This window comes from Nicotiana tabacum, chromosome 22 (assembly GCF_000715075.1).
Source record: "Nicotiana tabacum cultivar K326 chromosome 22, ASM71507v2, whole genome shotgun sequence".
Classification (NCBI taxonomy): domain Eukaryota; kingdom Viridiplantae; phylum Streptophyta; class Magnoliopsida; order Solanales; family Solanaceae; genus Nicotiana; species Nicotiana tabacum.
This window is the reverse complement of record NC_134101.1, coordinates 55,383,009-55,399,549: the sequence shown is the minus strand read 5'-3', so window position 1 is coordinate 55,399,549 and position 16,541 is coordinate 55,383,009. Positions and strand designations below refer to the sequence as shown.

The following is a 16,541-nucleotide window of genomic DNA, read 5'->3' as shown; positions in this document are numbered from 1 at the left end:
AAAATGTGTGTTTTAGTAGTGACCGTCGTAGTTGCCATGGAAAGTAATACTTTCGTGGTGACTGTACTCAGTATTCAGTACTCACGTTGTCACGATTATGTACAGCCAACATATCCTGAAGTTTTACTTGCCATGGCTATTTTTTAAAGATGGGGCCCAAAAGTGTCAATGGGCACTATCTCTACCTAGAAGTTCCTTTGGTGGGACTGCAATGTTGATTTCGTTAGCGAACTTAAATTTCTGTGCATGGACGAAATAAAATATAGAGGAAATGGTTGAATGTAACCCTATGATCTTCCAAAGATTTCTTGTGTTATTTTAAAAAAATTTATGTGTGAAAATAGTGATTTCTTGTAAAAAGAGACATAAAACTAAAAATAAATTTGTAAAGGGTTACAAAACTAATTGATTCGAAAATTTAAGGCCTTTTAAATTAGTAGCATGAATATGATTCAAGTAAAGCTCTGTATCAGGGTAACCTTCAAACATGAAAAGCACCTGAAAACTGCGGCGACCTAAATTCTAGCTTCAAGAATCAACGTACTTTTTTGACAGATTAAAGTTACTGCTCTTTCTTCCCTTTACGTTTTCTATTAAAACCTGTTAAATCTATTCCTTTCAAATGTGATGCGAAATGCAAAATATGAAACAAGTTAATTTTGTAAAGTCTATCTATATTCATATCTGTATTTGCTCACAAAAAATTAAAGAGCATTTCTTATTTTTAAAAAGTTTATAAGGAAAACTAGTTTTCAACAACTTGACTAATACGAATTAGTTTTTAGTAGATTACAAAAAGGAAAATGAAATAAGCAAAGAGGCTTCTTCCCTTTTGTGGCCTTAAACATCTGATTTGTAACACCTTTTCTTTTTTCCATTTTTTTTTTCGGAATTTGTGTTTTCATAATTTAACGTATCTTTTGGTCCTAAGTACTCTCAATTTAATTTTAAACAGACACGACCAGGCCACCTATACTTCCAACTTGAAAGCAACATTATAACAGTAAGAAACCATTTTCATATATAATGTTAGGGAAATCCTTCAATTTTCTGCCTTGTGCTCTTTCTCCAGTTTCCAATAATGAATAATAAAAGAAGAAGATCACTAGCTTTTGATGTAAGCTTATACCCTTTTAGTGTTTTCTAAAGCAATGATTTCGCAATAACTTCTATAAAGATTTTAATATTTCCTTCTGTACCTTCTCTCTTTTGTTGACTAGTATTCTGGGACAGCTCTTAAACTCTATCTGAAAGCTGAATGAATGACAAAACACACTTAGATCAATCATGTCTTTTAATTCCTTTTCAGTGGCTGAGTTGTGAGACCAAATCCAAAGGGAAAGAGGGGATCATAATGTCGATCTCCCACGTTCATAGGAAGCTGGTCAACTGACTTAAACCAAGTGCGCGCAAGTTTGCCTGTGAAGCCATAGTCACCAAATAAAGCATCTGCAACACCTTGGCCTTCACTCCCCGGAAGCCATGCAGCGACGAGTGCATCTATCTTTTCGACATAAGGTTCTAGCACGACTGGACGACCAGAGACGACAACCACAACACATTTCACAGCCTCACACACATTGTTGATAGTGCTAGGACCAGGTTCTGTTATTGTAAGATTTGTGCTATCACCAAACATCTCTGCATAGGGGACTTCACCTACTATAACAATCGCGTAGGAGAATTGGTTGGACTTCACAAAGTTTGAATCTGGATTCTGCTCGTACACTACTTGTGTAGCAGGATCCACAGTATTCTTGATAGCACTTAAAATGGTGGTTCCTGCCAAGTTTAGAAATAGATCAATTTCTCTCGATTATGCTTCACGAGTTTAACTTCTCCTTAATGGACATGTAAAGAACTTTTACACTATCAGGTCACCTAGAAGAAATTACAAGTAATCGTCCTCAAAAAGTGGAATTAGTAACCTAGAAAAAAGTCATGTTGCTGCTACAATAGGTTAAAATTAGTGTAAAATTTTTTACGTTGTTTGTGTATGTAAGTTAAATCTGTGCTACAAAGAAAAGTCGCTAACCTCTGTTTGATTAAAGAAGGATATATATTCATTAGTTATCTATGCGTGTTGGCACTTCTAATACGAAAAAGCAGATTCCTTATGAGATGACATACCAACTGTTAAATCATTGCCTGCAACTCCTTGCCATTCTATTGTCCAGCCTCCACATTGGTAACCCAAATTGTCTGCATGAGTTCCAGTTACAAGTATCTTTGGCGCTTTCTTTGGAAGGGGAAGTAACGGCTGACTAGTGCTCTTTCCGTTTTTCAAAAGGACAAGCGATTTCCTTACTGCTTCCCTTGCCAATTCTCTATGCTCCTATAGAGAAGCAGTGAAGCACGTTATATTAGACACAAAAAAGAATTAGATCCCAAGAGTTGAAAACAGTTACTGGATAGCAAAGTTACCTGGCTACCTAGTTGGTTTACATAGCTAAGGTCAGCTAATGGGTTCTCAAATAGACCCATGGTAAACTTAACTCTCAATATCCGCTTCACGGCATCATCAATTCTGCTCATGGGAATGATATTATCTTTCACTAGCTGAGTTAGAGTATCAATAAACTCTGTGTAGTTCTCTGGAACCATAATCTGTAGCGTAGACGAGACAATCATATAGAGTAACTAAAACTGTCCTTTCGATTTAAAAAAGAAAGAACCTAGATCAAACTTAGCAAACCAAACCATGTCAATTCCTGCCGAAACTCCAGCTTGAACTGAGTAAGTGTAGTTAGCATGAGGTGGGCTAGTAATCCGATCAATGCCTTGCCAATCCGAAATGACAAAACCCTGAAAAAGACACAAAAAAAAAGAAGCAGTTATACACGGATATACCCCTACCTGACCTTAACTTAATCATTCTGAATGAGCTGAGTTAATCATTCTTACCCTGAATTTGAGCTTGTCCTTTAGGAATCCAGTTACAAGATCTCGGTTAGCGTGCATCTTTTTCCCGTTCCAGCTCGAGTAAGAAACCATCACCGTTGAAACACCCTTTATTATTGAATCATAATATGCAGGCATGTGGATGCCAAATAAACCATTTGAGTTAATTACAGTATTATTTTCATCGATCCCGTTCACCGTGCCACCATCTCCCACAAAATGCTTGGCACAGGCTGCTACCTTTGACCTTAACCAGTTGAAAGTTCAATTAAAGGAATGTTCCATAAAAAAGGAAGATAATAATAGAAACAACAGGGTTGGTGTTTAGAAGCAATTCAGAATAGTCATGTGAATAATCAAAATCTCTAGAATTGTTCTAATACCATACACATTATCTTAAGCATGATTAGAATTCACCATAACGCCCAATTTTTGTAAATGAGAGAAGACTTTAGTACTCCAAAGACTTTTCTAAAAATACTCTCGGATAATAAACTCTCTACATTTTTTAATGAAATGAACAACTGAGGGCACCGGAGGAAAAGATGTGAATTCACGTCAAAGGTAGCAGTTTATAGTGTGTAAAGATATATTCCGAAAGATGAAAACCAGAAAGGCTATATTTTATAATTAAAAGTTGAAAGAACCACCAAGAGCTGAAAGCCACTTGACTGTAAGGAGAGGAGCTTCGAGCGACTTTTTTCTTTGCTCTTCGACAGCCCTAACAAGTCACTTGAAGCTCTGCCCTTTGCTTTGCCCAGTGCTGTCTTCCTCCAGTTGCCCCCACCCAATAGCCAATAGGCCGAAAAAGGTTGCAGTCAATTGCCCTTCCCGTTGTCATAAAACAAAAGACTACCAAACACGCATCTCTCTGCTTCTCGACTTTACCGATCTTTTTTACCGATCTTTTTGACATTCCATATAAGGACCTTCATGTGGAACTATTGTTGTTTTTACATTCCCCTCACACCTTAGCACTACCGCTGGTTTTTCATCTTGTGCGGACCTTATTTGTTTTTTGTTCTTTGGCCTTTACTTCCCCCCTCCTCCTTTCTTAGAATTCAAGATTTATGATATGTTTTGCATCTTGTTCGCCCAATGAAACTTAATTGATTGACTACAAAAATATGTCAAAAAAAGTGGCTTAATGTGCCATGAGAATGGCGATACATAAAGCCTGCCATGTGTGATGACCTTTGGCTGATTAAGTGCGATAACTCACAATCCTGAAGAAGATTATGAGATTCAAACTATTCCATATAAAGACACTAATGTGATTGAACCAACTTGAACGGTTGAATTATATTTGACCCAAAGATGAACAATATCTGAACTTGCCAAAGGTCATTGTCATGATAAAAACTGTGCTGGACTATGATAGGACCAGTTATATGTTGTAACCAACAAGTATGGGTTAATCATATTAATTCTTACATCATCAAATCCAAACTTTCCCAGTTTGGCAGAGAACTTCCATGCGAAGGAATTCAATGACATCGATTCTAAGATCACTAGGTCCCACCTATCATGTGGCCTTCTCATTAAAGTTTTATGCTTATCAAGGAGTTTGTCAGATAATCGTCATTCTGTTTTTTTCTTCTTTTTCTTGATGAAGTATTCTTTACTTTGCTTTTTTGTTTTTCTCCTTAAGAATGGGATTAGTCTAAACCAGGGAAAGGATGAAGATGCGAAAACAGATAGAGATACATACTTTCCAGCAACAAAAGGAACACCCTTGCGCGAATTAGCTGGCAGATCTCCTTGTAAACCAGGAATTATATCTGTCATAGCTCGCACAATCTTATGATCTTCGCTATAGCTTTCGTAACAACGACCCCACCTAGGATCTCTACATACCTACCATAACACAGTTATTCAGACATCAAAGAAATAGAAATGCAACTTTACTAAAAGTTCAATCATATCATATCAACTTACTGCAATGCAAGGGGAAAAAGCATATTGGATTCCCGTGGCTCTAACTTCAAGTGCAGTTGCAGCCCCAATCCGCTTTAGAAGATTAGGATCCCTGCATCAAGAAGACAAAATTTTAACTCAAATAGTAGGTGAAAGACAAGCATACATATTTCTTACTATAATTCATAGATACTTGCCTAGTGACACCAAGCCCAATATTGTGAGGGAAGATAGTAGCATTGTAGACATTATTGTGGCCGTGAACTGCATCAATCCCATAAATCATGGGAATACCAAGGCGGGTCGAAAGAGCACCCTTTTGAAGCTCATTTACCATTTTGATCCAATCCTCAGCAGAGGCCTTAGGTGCTGGAACACTCCCTCCACCACTCAATACACTCCCTGCCAAAAAAAATTCTAACTATGAACTCCAATGTGTAATAGCATGTCACCCCCCCCCCCCCCGGCCCCGGCCCCCCCACATGTTCCCTTTAAATGCCTATGTGTTACAAAAGATTCTGACCTCCGTTTCATTTTATATGATATGACGATGTTTGATTGGGCATGAGTTTTAACAAAAAAAGACTTGCCACATAAGCTAAATGAATAACATACAAAGAGAGCCCTAAGAATGTGTAGTCATAAACATGACATGTCATATCTACTCATTAAGAGTAAAAGGGATATCTTAAAATTAAATAGTTTTCAAAAATAAAAAAGATGTTAATCTTTTCGGAACAGACTAAAAAGGAAAGAGTGTTGATAGTATCAATTTAGGATAGTCAATCTGATCTAAATCACTTTTCTGTAATCTGTATGCATATACCATAAGTAGTTAATATACACATAAAGAATGGATTTTTCAAACACCAAATGAGCAAGATTCTTGTATTATCTGTGATGAATAAACAAAGCAAGCATTCAAGAAAAGGCCATGTCAATCAAAAGAGTAATAATATTTCAAAAATCAAACATACCAATGAAATACTGCTTCATAACATCAGCTGTGGCAACTTTTCTCTCAATCTGAGTCATCTGTCCAATCTTTTCCTCAAGACTCATTCTTTTCATTAAGTCCCTAATTCTTGCACCCAATGGCTGTTTTGGATCCTTATATTTTAAGTATTCAGCCTCTGCAACCACTGCCCAGAGGCAGAATAACACAAATAATCCCATTGAATATCTCCCCATTGTTTTTCTTTTCTGGCCTTCTGCTAAAAAGAGCACAACCATTTTATAGAGAAGTATATAAAATGTGAACAAACAAAAAACAAGTTTGCTAAAAGAGTAGGAAAAGAAAACAGCTATGGACAAGAAATGGATAACTTACTTGTTGAGCTTCTACTTTGAAACAGAGATGAATTAGACCAATGGGGAGATGCAAGTATATATACACATGCACATTGAGTGGGAGGGGTAGTGGGGGTAGTGGGGCTTGGGGGTGGGGCGATTAAGAAGAGAAGGACTTCTAAAGTTGTACACTTACTTATTTTTTCTCCAAAAGAAGGACTTTGAATAGAAATTTGTTTGTACTAAAGTGGACATTTCGGTTAACGTTTTCCGAGTTAACATGTTCTGATACGGAGTTCTGTTTTAGGAGATTCCATTTGGGCCCATGTGGTACGCGGCTATTTTTGGAAAAACAATCATGTGATAGGAAAATTGCAAATAAGGCCTTTAAATTTCAAAAAAAGCAACAGAGCTCCCAAGAATTGGAAAATTGACAAACAAGGCCTATTTGACATGTTTAAGAATGTTTTGGTATAGGGTATTAATGGATTTGATTTTCATCAATTGGTAATTTAAATTACTGAAATTGTATTATTAATATTTTTTTGACCAAAAGAATGTTGTGGATTGGATAACAACATCATCTTTGCAATTTGGTAACCATGGATTAAAAGGATAAGTTACAATTATCTTTATTTAAAAAATTATTCAAATCAAATAGTTTCTTAACTAAGACACCTCATTTAATAATTCAATACATATATTGTACATTGAATATTCTTTACAAATCAAGCAGTCGAACCATTCGTAACCTAAACTAGAATAGTCAACAACTAAATAAAGTTTAACCTCTTAAAAATTGATCCATATTTGGATTAAGGCTTGAGGGAACCATGTATCCTAATTTTTCAAATTAGGATCTTAAAATTAGATACAAACTAATGAGTATGCATAATTATCATTTCACAAATCCACTATTGTAGAAATTTATTAACAAAATAGATCTAATAAATAAAAAAAGGACAGTACGGTTCACGCATCCCGCATTCACGCTGGATTCAGGGAAGGATCAGGGGTGATGCAGATAACCTATAGGTCACCCGGAGATAGCTTACCATTGCTATAGGTTACACGAAAATAACTTTACCGTTGCTCTAAGGCTCCACTTCAGATTTTATAAACAAAATAACTAAAAAAAAGACGTGGAAGACAGATAAAGTTGTGGTATCAAGCATATGGATTTCAGTGATTTCACCTTGGGTTACTAACATATACTGATTGATTTTTTTAAGAGAAACATAGTAATTGCCATCTTACTCTTTTTAGAATTTGAAATGAATTTTGGTAAATTATCTAATTTTATTCCTCATTTTTGTCTTAAGTAGAACAGATAAGAATTGCCAAATCAGAGAAGATTCATTAGTGGAGGTGTTAGATTATACAGTTTGGGACTTGAAAAGTCAATAAGACCAAATGATTAATAGTAAGTGGTATTACATAGTACTGTCAAACTATTGAATGCCACACTTTACTTATTTGCAAATGAAACTAAAAATCTATTGTATTAGTATCTAATTTGAAATTTAAATAGACATTATGTTTAAAAAAAAAATACAATGAAAACTAGTTAGAGTGGATTCTGAGATTGCACCAACACCAAATTAGAAGAGAGTTGAACCTATTTTATGTTACTTCCGATTCCAAATATTTGTCATTTTAATAAATTGAATTTGTTTTAAAGTATTTGTCATTTTAAATAAACAAGTCATTTATTACTTTTTTCTTCTAAATCGATCCTTGCTGTTTTAATTAAATGAGATGTTTAAGGAGAGATAAATGACAATTTAGACAAATATTTTTATGTTTAAAGCTATTAGATGTCTTTCCTAAAGTATGTACAAAAATCTTAACAAACAGATAATATGAACTGGCGGGAGTCCTTCCTCCATTTCACCACATTGAATACAATGGTGCTTTTCCTTGACTCTTACTTCCTTTTCCTCCTAAACATTATTGTTTACACTAACAGTGTAAGATATACTCTTCTCTCATTCATAATATTTTTTCACCTTTTGTTATTGTACAAGATAGTCTTTGTTTTTCTCTGTTTCCCTTATTCTATTCTTTAAGGGAAAACTAAAATTGTTCGATACAAGGCATAAATAAAGCTCTAGATTACGATTGAACAGCAAGTGGGAGACCGACAGAGGAGATTTAGCTCTTGACAGGCTCAGTTGTGAGACCAAATCCGAAAGGAAACAAAGGATCGTAATGTGGATCACCAACATTCATGGGAAGCTGGTCAACCGACTTGAACCAAGTGCGGGCAAGTTTGCCTGTGAATCCATAGTCACCAAACAGAATATCAGCAACACCTTGTCCTTCACTTCCCGGAAGCCATGCAGCCACGAGGGCGTCTATATTTGCAAGATAAGGCTCAACCACGACTGGACGCCCGGAGATGACAACTACGACACATTTCACGACTCTGCAGACATTAGTGATGGTACTGAGACCAGGTTCAGGTATTGTAAGATTTGCACCATCGCCAAACGTCTCTGCGTAGGGTGTTTCACCTACGACAACAATGGCATAGGAGAAGTGGTTGGACGTTACAAAGTTTACATCTGGATTGTCCCGGTAGACCACTTGTGTAGATGGATGGACTGTGTTTTTCACAGCAGTTAAAATTGTAGTTCCTGTTTGTGTCCAAATATATGAGAGCTTGTTCAGTCTGATGCCACAAGAACTAATAATTCCCATTCACAGATTTTGACAATGAAATGACATTAATCTTTATGAGTAACTTTATTAACATGAGAGGAAAAAGGGTTTAGATCATTCTTCAAACAGTGCATTACTTGCAATTCGTCTGAAAAGTAGAAATATTTGGTCTAAAGTTTGTAGAGGTGGCCAGGCAAACCTATTCAATTCACCTTCCCATTTTACTCCATCCCGAGTCACATTAAACTTCGCTGAAGAAAAAGCTTTACATGTCTAAGAATAAAGTAAAAGATAAGACTATGTTATATTACTCTTGACGTCACCCTTAGACGAACTATTGCACTCACCATTTTTAACTAATAACAAACGTATTTTTAACTAACTCCACTACAACAACTAGCGCTAAGATTCTTTCTGGATCTCTGCTCTAATCAACCAGCCATCTAAATTAGAGGCAAAGTTGTTCTTTAACAGAATTCTAAGACGTCGAAACAAATATAATGTGCACTACTAATAGCTCAGAGTAAACGTTTGAGTTTTATTTGTACTGAATAGAAGTGCCAGATGAAAGAATTTTTTTAAAGAACTGAGAAGACTTCTAATTGCAAGATAACATAGAGATACCTGTGGTAAGATCGTTGCCTCCAATTCCCTGCCAACTCCTAGTCCAGCCTCCGCACTGGTAACCCAAATTGTCAGCATGACTACCAGCCACAAGTATCTTCGCCACTTTTTTTGGAAGGGGAATTAGTGGTTGGCTAATAACTTTCCCATTCTTCAATAGTACAAGTGATTTCCTCACTGCTTCTCTTGCTAATTCTCTGTGTTCCTACACAGAGAATTTAAGTTGATAAAAAAAGGAACTAAGTCAAGGTAGATAGATCCAGGTGAAGAAAATTCACATTCCAGAAAGGAAACTTGTCATTTTGACAGAGGTTGTCTCACATCCTCTTGGGGAAGGCTGTCATGATAAATTACCTGGCTTCCTAATTGGTTCGCTAAGCTGAGATCAGCCAATGGGTTCTCAAAGAGACCCATGACAAATTTAACCCTTAATATCCTCTTAACTGCATCGTCTATCCTGCTCATGGGAATGATATTGTTCCTGACTTGGAAAGCCAGATCATCAAGAAATTCAGTCACGTTCTCTGGACCCATAATCTGCGACAATCAATTACTAAATACATTAGAAAAGTGAAAAGTGATTACAACTTGAGTTGACTAATGGTGAGCTAAAGGTGTCAGGTGACAATTTAGAGGGAAATAACGAGTAATTACATATTCTATAACAGAACTTTGGTATTAATCCTTTAGACTGACCATGTCAATTCCAGCGAGAACTCCAGCCTGAATAGAGTAAGAGTAATTCGCATGGGGTGGATCAGTAATCTTGTCAATACCGTTCCAATCTGAAATGACAAAACCCTGAAATAAAGACCAGCATAAGATATGACGATCAGCAATCTCCTCACTATAGTTAGACCAATAACTTAGAAGAGGGCTGCTTTTTTACTCTGAACTTGAGCTTTCCCTTGAGAAAACCAGTGATCAGATCACGATTAGCATGCATCTTCATACCATTCCAGCTTGAGTAAGATATCATTACTGTTGACACACCCTTTATAATGGAATCAACATAGGCTGGCATGTGGATGCTAAGTAGCTCATTTGCACTGATGACAGTGTTATTTTCATCAATGCCCTTGACAGTGCCACCATCGCCCACAAAGTGCTTAGCACAGGCTGCTACTTTAGTCCTAAAGCACATTTGCAAAAATGAGCACAAGTCACTAAAAAGAACTTTTCTCAACTATTCCAAAGCAATTTATACTAGACATCTTCAATGGTATTATGCACAGCTTACTGCTATTCTGCTTGAAACTTGAACACTTGTATATACAATTACGCCACAGTCCCAAACAAGTTGGGTCAGTTATATGAATTCTCACCAATCATTTCTCCGTTTAAATTCATCACAAGCCAACATTATACAAAGTATAAAATACAAAAATGAAATGCACTAAAAGTTCCCTGTATTTCCTATTGGCAAAGAATCCATAATAGGGCTAAAAGACTCCTAAAAAGCATAGCTAAAAGACTCCTAAAAAGCATAGGCCTAAAGTAAATGAATTAGCATGACTAAAATAAATTTCCAACTGACTGGTGTCGCCAATATAAATCTTTTTCTTCCATTGTGCGCTACCTTTCGGTATGTCTGCATTAATTTCAAGAGATTTTAGATCTTTCGAGATAATTTCCTTCCATGTGATTTAAGGACTACATCGTCTCCTTTTAAAACCTTCACTCATGATGGTTTCACATCTACGGACGGGGATATCTGGAGGTCGACGCAAGACATGACCATGTTAAGCGATCTTTTCTCATTTTATCCTTAATATATCCTTATCCTGCAGTACTCCAATGGTTCCTGATGTGCATCTTATGAAAGATGATGGTGATCCTTTTGATGATTCAGAGCAGATACATTTGATTCGCCGGTGTTGCTTTAGAAAGTTCGCCGGAAGTCATAGACCAGGTTTGGTACGAGGGGATCAGTTCGGGGTTTCATTTCTGATGTTGGCTCGATATTTTCGATCAGAATTTTGTGGTTTCTTGTTCATCAGATTTCGGCTGGGTAGATTTCAAAGCATTCCAGGTTTTGTCAATTTTGTTCTCTTTGGTCAAAATCATCTTTTTTTTGACTTTCCATTTGCTGATTTGGTATCAGACTACTATCTAAGGACTCCATATTCTTGGTAAAATTCTCCTCTGTGAATCTTTGGCTTGTTGAGCTTTATTCAACTGAAGATCATTTTGGTGATTGGGTTGGAGGTGATTCTGTTACTTGATCTTTTGGATATTTGTTGGGGTATCTTCTTAGTGGAATTTTATTGGTTCCTCTTCCATTATTTTGATACTTTGAGTGTTCTAGTTGAGCAAATTCTTGGTGGAACTTTTCAATTATATCAGTTGGAACTCTATTCTGTTTGATTCTTACTTCTTCTCTGGTTCATTGGGTTGGATCCAAAATTGACAGAAGATCTACTGCAGGCTATTTTGTCTTTATTGGAGGGAACTATTGTGGAGAAGTAAGAGGCAAAGTGTTGTATCTCGATCCACTGCTGAATCTAAGTACAGAGCTATGTCTCAGTCTACGTGTGAGATTATGTGGATACATCATCTTTTGACTGAAATTTGGTTGGAGCATCCAATACCAGCAAAACTCTGGTGTGACAATCAAGCTGCCCTCCATATTGCATCAAATCCCGTATATCATGAAAGAACTAAGCATATTGAGGTTGACTGTTATAGATTCAGGAGAACTTGATATTCACTGGCTATGTGAAGGCAAGAGCGCAACCAGCTGATTTATTCACAAAGGCGTTGAATGGAATTCGAGTTGATTACCTTCATAACAAGCTGGACATGATCAATATCTATGCTCCAGCTTGAGAGGAATGTTACAGAATGAATGTAGACATACTACAAAATGAATGTAGACATACTTTTATGTAATGTACATAGCTAGCAGAATTATAGGGATTCATAGCAAATTTATAAGATCTCCTTTTTTATTCTTTCTATAGTTAGGGTTCTATGTACTTGTATATATACTTATTACTTCTTGCAATAATAAAAAAGAAGATTCCTCCATTTACTCTATATTTTACATGGTATCAGAGCCAGGTCCATTCCCGTTTGTCCCCTATGTTATATCGTCCACGCTTCAGTTGATGGTCTGGGCGTGCGAGGGGGTGTTAGAGTGGGTAAGAGTCCCACATTGGTTGGGGACTGATGGTCTCCTTATATGCACTTGGGCAATCCTCCCCTCATGAGCTAGCTTTTGGGGTTGAGTTAGGTCCAAGTGCCATATCTTTACAAGGGTCAAAAAGGAAAAAGACTATCAAAGACTAGAGATTCGTACTTTCCTGCAACAAAAGGAACACCCTTACGGGAGTTAGCTGGAATATCTCCTTGTAAACCAGGAATGATCTCAGTCATTGCTTGAACAATTCTATGATCTTCGCTGTAGCTTTCGAAGCACCGGCCCCATCTTGGATCTCTACACACCTATGATAACAGGTATCAAGCAAAGATAAACACCCAGACTTGTGATGAAAGTTATTAAATAAAGACAATACCGTACAGGCTACATATGATGTTATGGTACTCACTGCGATGCAAGGTGCAAAAGTATAAGTGATTCCTGTAGCTCTGACTTCAAGAGCAGTCGCAACCCCAATCCGCTTCACAAGCTGTGGGTCTCTATTGCAAAGTTGAGATTATTCCATGTATCAGTGAATGAGATGAAAAAGCTTCAAGAGCAAGTTGTAAAATAACCAACTAATTGCACCCAAGGGTGTGGCCTAGTGGTCAATGAAGTGGGTGAGAACCATGAGGTCTCAAGTTTAAATCCCAGCGGAGGCAAATACTAGGTGATTTCTTCCCATCTATCCAAGCCTTGGTGGATAGAGTTACCTGGTACCTGTTGCTGGTGGGAGGTGGCAGGTATCCCGTGGAATTAGTGCGCGCAAGTTGGCCCGGACACCACGGTTATCAAAAAAAAAAAAAAATAACCAACTAATTGGTTAAATCTCTTCTTTTGCTGAAAAAAGGGGGTTAAATCTCTTCTATATGTAAGGAACAGGTCAACAAAATATCTCTTCACATTTCCATTATTTGACTATGATATTTCCAAATTCCCTGCAAATAAAATATACGACACAATAAATTTCCAGCTAGAATTTTGAAGCCATGCTTCTTCTCACCACTGGTAAAGAGAAATAGGGGAGTAAGTCTCAGCATCAACCCAATTTAGTTAAGCACAATTGATCAAAGGTTCAAAGACACAAACTTCCAACACAAGATGTAATTTCAATTTTCTTCAAGAGTATTCTAATCACCACTAGGGGTCAAATACTCAATCTCTAGAAACGACTCCTGATTACAGACACTTTTGGAGATCTTCTAAATTAACAAGTCAGCCCCACCTCCCAAGTTTATGCAATGTGATTCCATAGCTTAGAACCGTAATGAGGAAAAATCAAATTTTCACGCCTATCAAGTCCAAAAGTTGAAGCATAGACTATATATCACAAACACTTACCATGTATATTTCTTCTAATTTCACATTCAGTATAAACATTTACAAGAAGAATGCCGCTCAATAAGTTGCAAGCAAATAATTGTTACTACCATTTCCTTTACCTTATGACTCCAAGGCCAACATTGTGTGGAAAAATTGTGGCTTTATAGACATTGTTGTGCCCATGGACTGCATCAATTCCATAGATCATGGGAATACCGAGGCGTGTTGAAAGGGAACCCTTCTGAATTTCATTAACCATCTTTACCCAGTCCGCAGCAGTAGCCTTTGGAGCTGGTTCACTTCCTCCAAGACTCAGTACACTCCCTGCCACAATCAAATCATTCACACTTCACTAAACCAGAAAAGGGCAGGCTTTCATTCAACCACCACGACAAAGGCGAATCCAAAATGTTAAGTTTGTGAATGCAGAGTTGCACTGCACCTAGTACTCTTATGCAGCAAAGTGGCGGAGCCAGAAATTTTAACAAGGGGATCAAAAATTTCAAACCTGCAACCTAAAACAATCTCTGAACTACCTGCCTTATGTCAACGGGATTCAAAAGTTCATATATATGTGAATAATTTTGTTTTTACTCTATACAAAAGGGGATTCAATTGAACCCTAGCTCCGCCACCGGTGCCATCAGACTCTCTCTCTCTCAATCCCAAGCAATATATATATGAATTATAACAAGTACTATTAGTACTATGTCTCAATCCCAAGCAAGCGGGGTTGGCTATGTGAATACTCACTAACCATGTTGCTCAATTTAAACTCATCTTGGTGCAATATTATACAAAAAACAAAAAAAAAAAAGAATTACTACTAGAAATCTCGAGATTTTTACTGGCAATTTTATATATATACACATTTATATATTTAAAAAAATCTTCAAATGTATAATTTTTTAAAATTATAATAAACGATACATCTCCATAATGGTAATGTAAAATCTCAAGATTTTTGTGAAACGCTTACCAATGAAGTATTTCTTCATAATATTAGGTGCAGCTAAATGTCTCTCAATCTGGGTCATCTGACCAATTTTTTCTTCAAGACTCATTCTGTTCATCAAATCCCTTATTCTAACATTCAATGGCTGTTTTGGGTCTTTGTACTTCATGTACACTGCTTCAGTAACACCAGCACACAAGAACAACAGCAGAAAACCCATCATAATTGTTGTTATTGCAAATTTCCCCATTGTTAATGGCTAGAGTGCTCTCCACTAGGAGTACATATAAAAGTGAAGAACTCAAATGAATAGCTTGAACAAAAATTAAGGATAGGAACTCAGTGCTACTGCTATCTCAGCTCTATTCAGTAGAACATCAAGTTAAAAAGAAAAAACAAAAATCTATTCCCTCTCTCTTAATTTATATGTTGTTGGAGAGGGAAAATGAACAAAATGGTCTTTCCTAATGTATACGGTCCTTAATGTCACGTCCTTAGTCGTTAACTAAGTACATGTGCTACACTTGATAATTTGCTCACGTTTTTGTTCTGCTAAGTCAGCCTTACTATACTCAAGATCGTTAACAGAATGGTAGAAAGAACACAAGAGAATTGTTAAAGGAAGCTTTGTATTAGAGAGAACTTGAATTGTTTGCTTGATAAATTACAAATGAATGACCCCCTTTATATACTAGTCTCCTAGGGGCTAGTGTGTAAATATTAATTGTTACACAAGTCCTTAATATTTACAAGATAAGGGCTTTCTCTAGAATTCTCTACAAGCCTAGAAGATTCCAAGGACTTTCCTATCAAATCCTTAAGCATCTAGGATCTTCCAAAGGAAATGTCCATACTTCTCTAAAATCTTCTTACAAATGCAAGCATTCCTCCTATGTAAGATTCCACATGACATTAATATATGCCAAATGGCGCCTATGTGGCATCACATGGCGAGTCATCACACTCTCCCCCACCTAATGTTGCGACGACCGCGGCGCAATGTTGCTGCATAAACTCTCGGATCTTATCTTTGAATTGCCATAAATCTTCATATCGTTCCCATGTGGCCTCCTCCAGTGATTGCCCCTTCCAATGGACGAAGAACATAGCGGTGGCTTTTTGCCCTTGTTTTCGCCTGGCCTGGTAATCCATGATAGCCTCAATCTCCCTATCATGCGATGAGGTGATAGTAATAGGCGCTCGACTTGATTGGCCCCTACTCGGATCATCCTTATCTTCATGATATGGCTTAAGCATGCTGGCATGAAAGACTGGGTAGATCTTAAGATACGATGGCATGTCAAGCTTGTTGAGATCTTGCCTACCTTGGCGACTATCTTAAATGGCCCTTCATACTTGCGAATCAGATTCTGATGCATGCCCCGTAGTGCCTTAAACTGTCTTGGATTAAACTTAACCATGACCATGTCCCCTACTCTATACTTCGTGGGACGCTGTTTACGATCTGCAAACTTCTTCATCTTCTTAGATGCCTTATCCAAGTAGGACTTAGCAGTGTCAAGCTGCTCCTCCCATCCTTTGGCCATATGATAAGCCCCCAAACTCTTTCCCTCGAACGCGGCTAGTAATGAATGTGGAGTTTATGGCTTGCTCAAATGGTGTCCGCCCCGTGGACTCACTCCGCTGCAATTTATAAGAGAATTGGGCGATGTCTAGGAGCCTTGACCAATCTTTATGATGCACGCTTACATAATGCCTCAAGTA

At 37.2% G+C, this 16,541-nt stretch overlaps 2 protein-coding genes across 4 annotated transcripts; both read right to left on the bottom strand.

Annotated features, from left to right (window-relative positions):
• Positions 1–998: 998 nt before the first annotated feature.
• Positions 999–6,273, bottom strand: LOC107765532 (uncharacterized). 2 transcript variants are annotated; one of them, XM_016584193.2, is made up of 10 exons: positions 6,149–6,273; positions 5,796–6,029; positions 5,016–5,220; positions 4,840–4,930; positions 4,613–4,758; positions 2,905–3,148; positions 2,701–2,805; positions 2,425–2,607; positions 2,131–2,335; positions 999–1,782 (listed from the first exon to the last, which is right to left on the bottom strand). In XM_016584193.2, exons 2-10 carry the CDS (start codon positions 6,007–6,009, stop codon positions 1,295–1,297), a joined length of 1,881 nt encoding a protein of 626 aa, XP_016439679.1. In that variant the 5' UTR covers positions 6,010–6,029; positions 6,149–6,273; the 3' UTR covers positions 999–1,294. The 2 variants fall into 2 exon arrangements, with proteins under 2 accessions (XP_016439679.1, XP_016439680.1); XM_016584194.2 differs by having other exon boundaries at positions 5,796–6,032; positions 6,149–6,251.
• A 1,806-nt stretch (positions 6,274–8,079) lies between these two features.
• On the bottom strand, positions 8,080–15,255 carry LOC107765533 (uncharacterized). Of its 2 annotated transcripts, XM_016584196.2 has the most exons (9): positions 14,841–15,255; positions 13,981–14,185; positions 12,948–13,038; positions 12,698–12,843; positions 10,286–10,529; positions 10,093–10,197; positions 9,751–9,933; positions 9,397–9,601; positions 8,080–8,747 (listed from the first exon to the last, which is right to left on the bottom strand). In XM_016584196.2, the coding sequence occupies exons 1-9, from the start codon at positions 15,064–15,066 to the stop codon at positions 8,263–8,265; spliced, it is 1,890 nt and encodes a 629-aa protein (XP_016439682.1). In that variant the 5' UTR covers positions 15,067–15,255; the 3' UTR covers positions 8,080–8,262. The 2 variants fall into 2 exon arrangements, with proteins under 2 accessions (XP_016439682.1, XP_016439684.1); XM_016584198.2 differs by lacking the exons at positions 12,698–12,843; positions 12,948–13,038 and having other exon boundaries at positions 14,841–15,219.
• Positions 15,256–16,541: the final 1,286 nt, after the last annotated feature.

Coding starts and splice junctions, on each gene's coding strand:
- LOC107765532 (XM_016584193.2), bottom strand. CDS start 6,009: ATGGGGAGATATTCAATGGGATTATTTGTGTTATTCTGCCTCTGGGCA. Junction 4,931..5,015: donor ATTGGGCTTGGTGTCACTAG/GCAAGTATCTAT, acceptor TTCTTGATGCAG/GGATCCTAATCTTCTAAAGC. Junction 2,336..2,424: donor TAAACCAACTAGGTAGCCAG/GTAACTTTGCTA, acceptor GCTTCTCTATAG/GAGCATAGAGAATTGGCAAG.
- LOC107765533 (XM_016584196.2), bottom strand. CDS start 15,066: ATGGGGAAATTTGCAATAACAACAATTATGATGGGTTTTCTGCTGTTG. Junction 14,186..14,840: donor TATGAAGAAATACTTCATTG/GTAAGCGTTTCA, acceptor TGATTGTGGCAG/GGAGTGTACTGAGTCTTGGA. Junction 8,748..9,396: donor AGGCAACGATCTTACCACAG/GTATCTCTATGT, acceptor GGACACAAACAG/GAACTACAATTTTAACTGCT.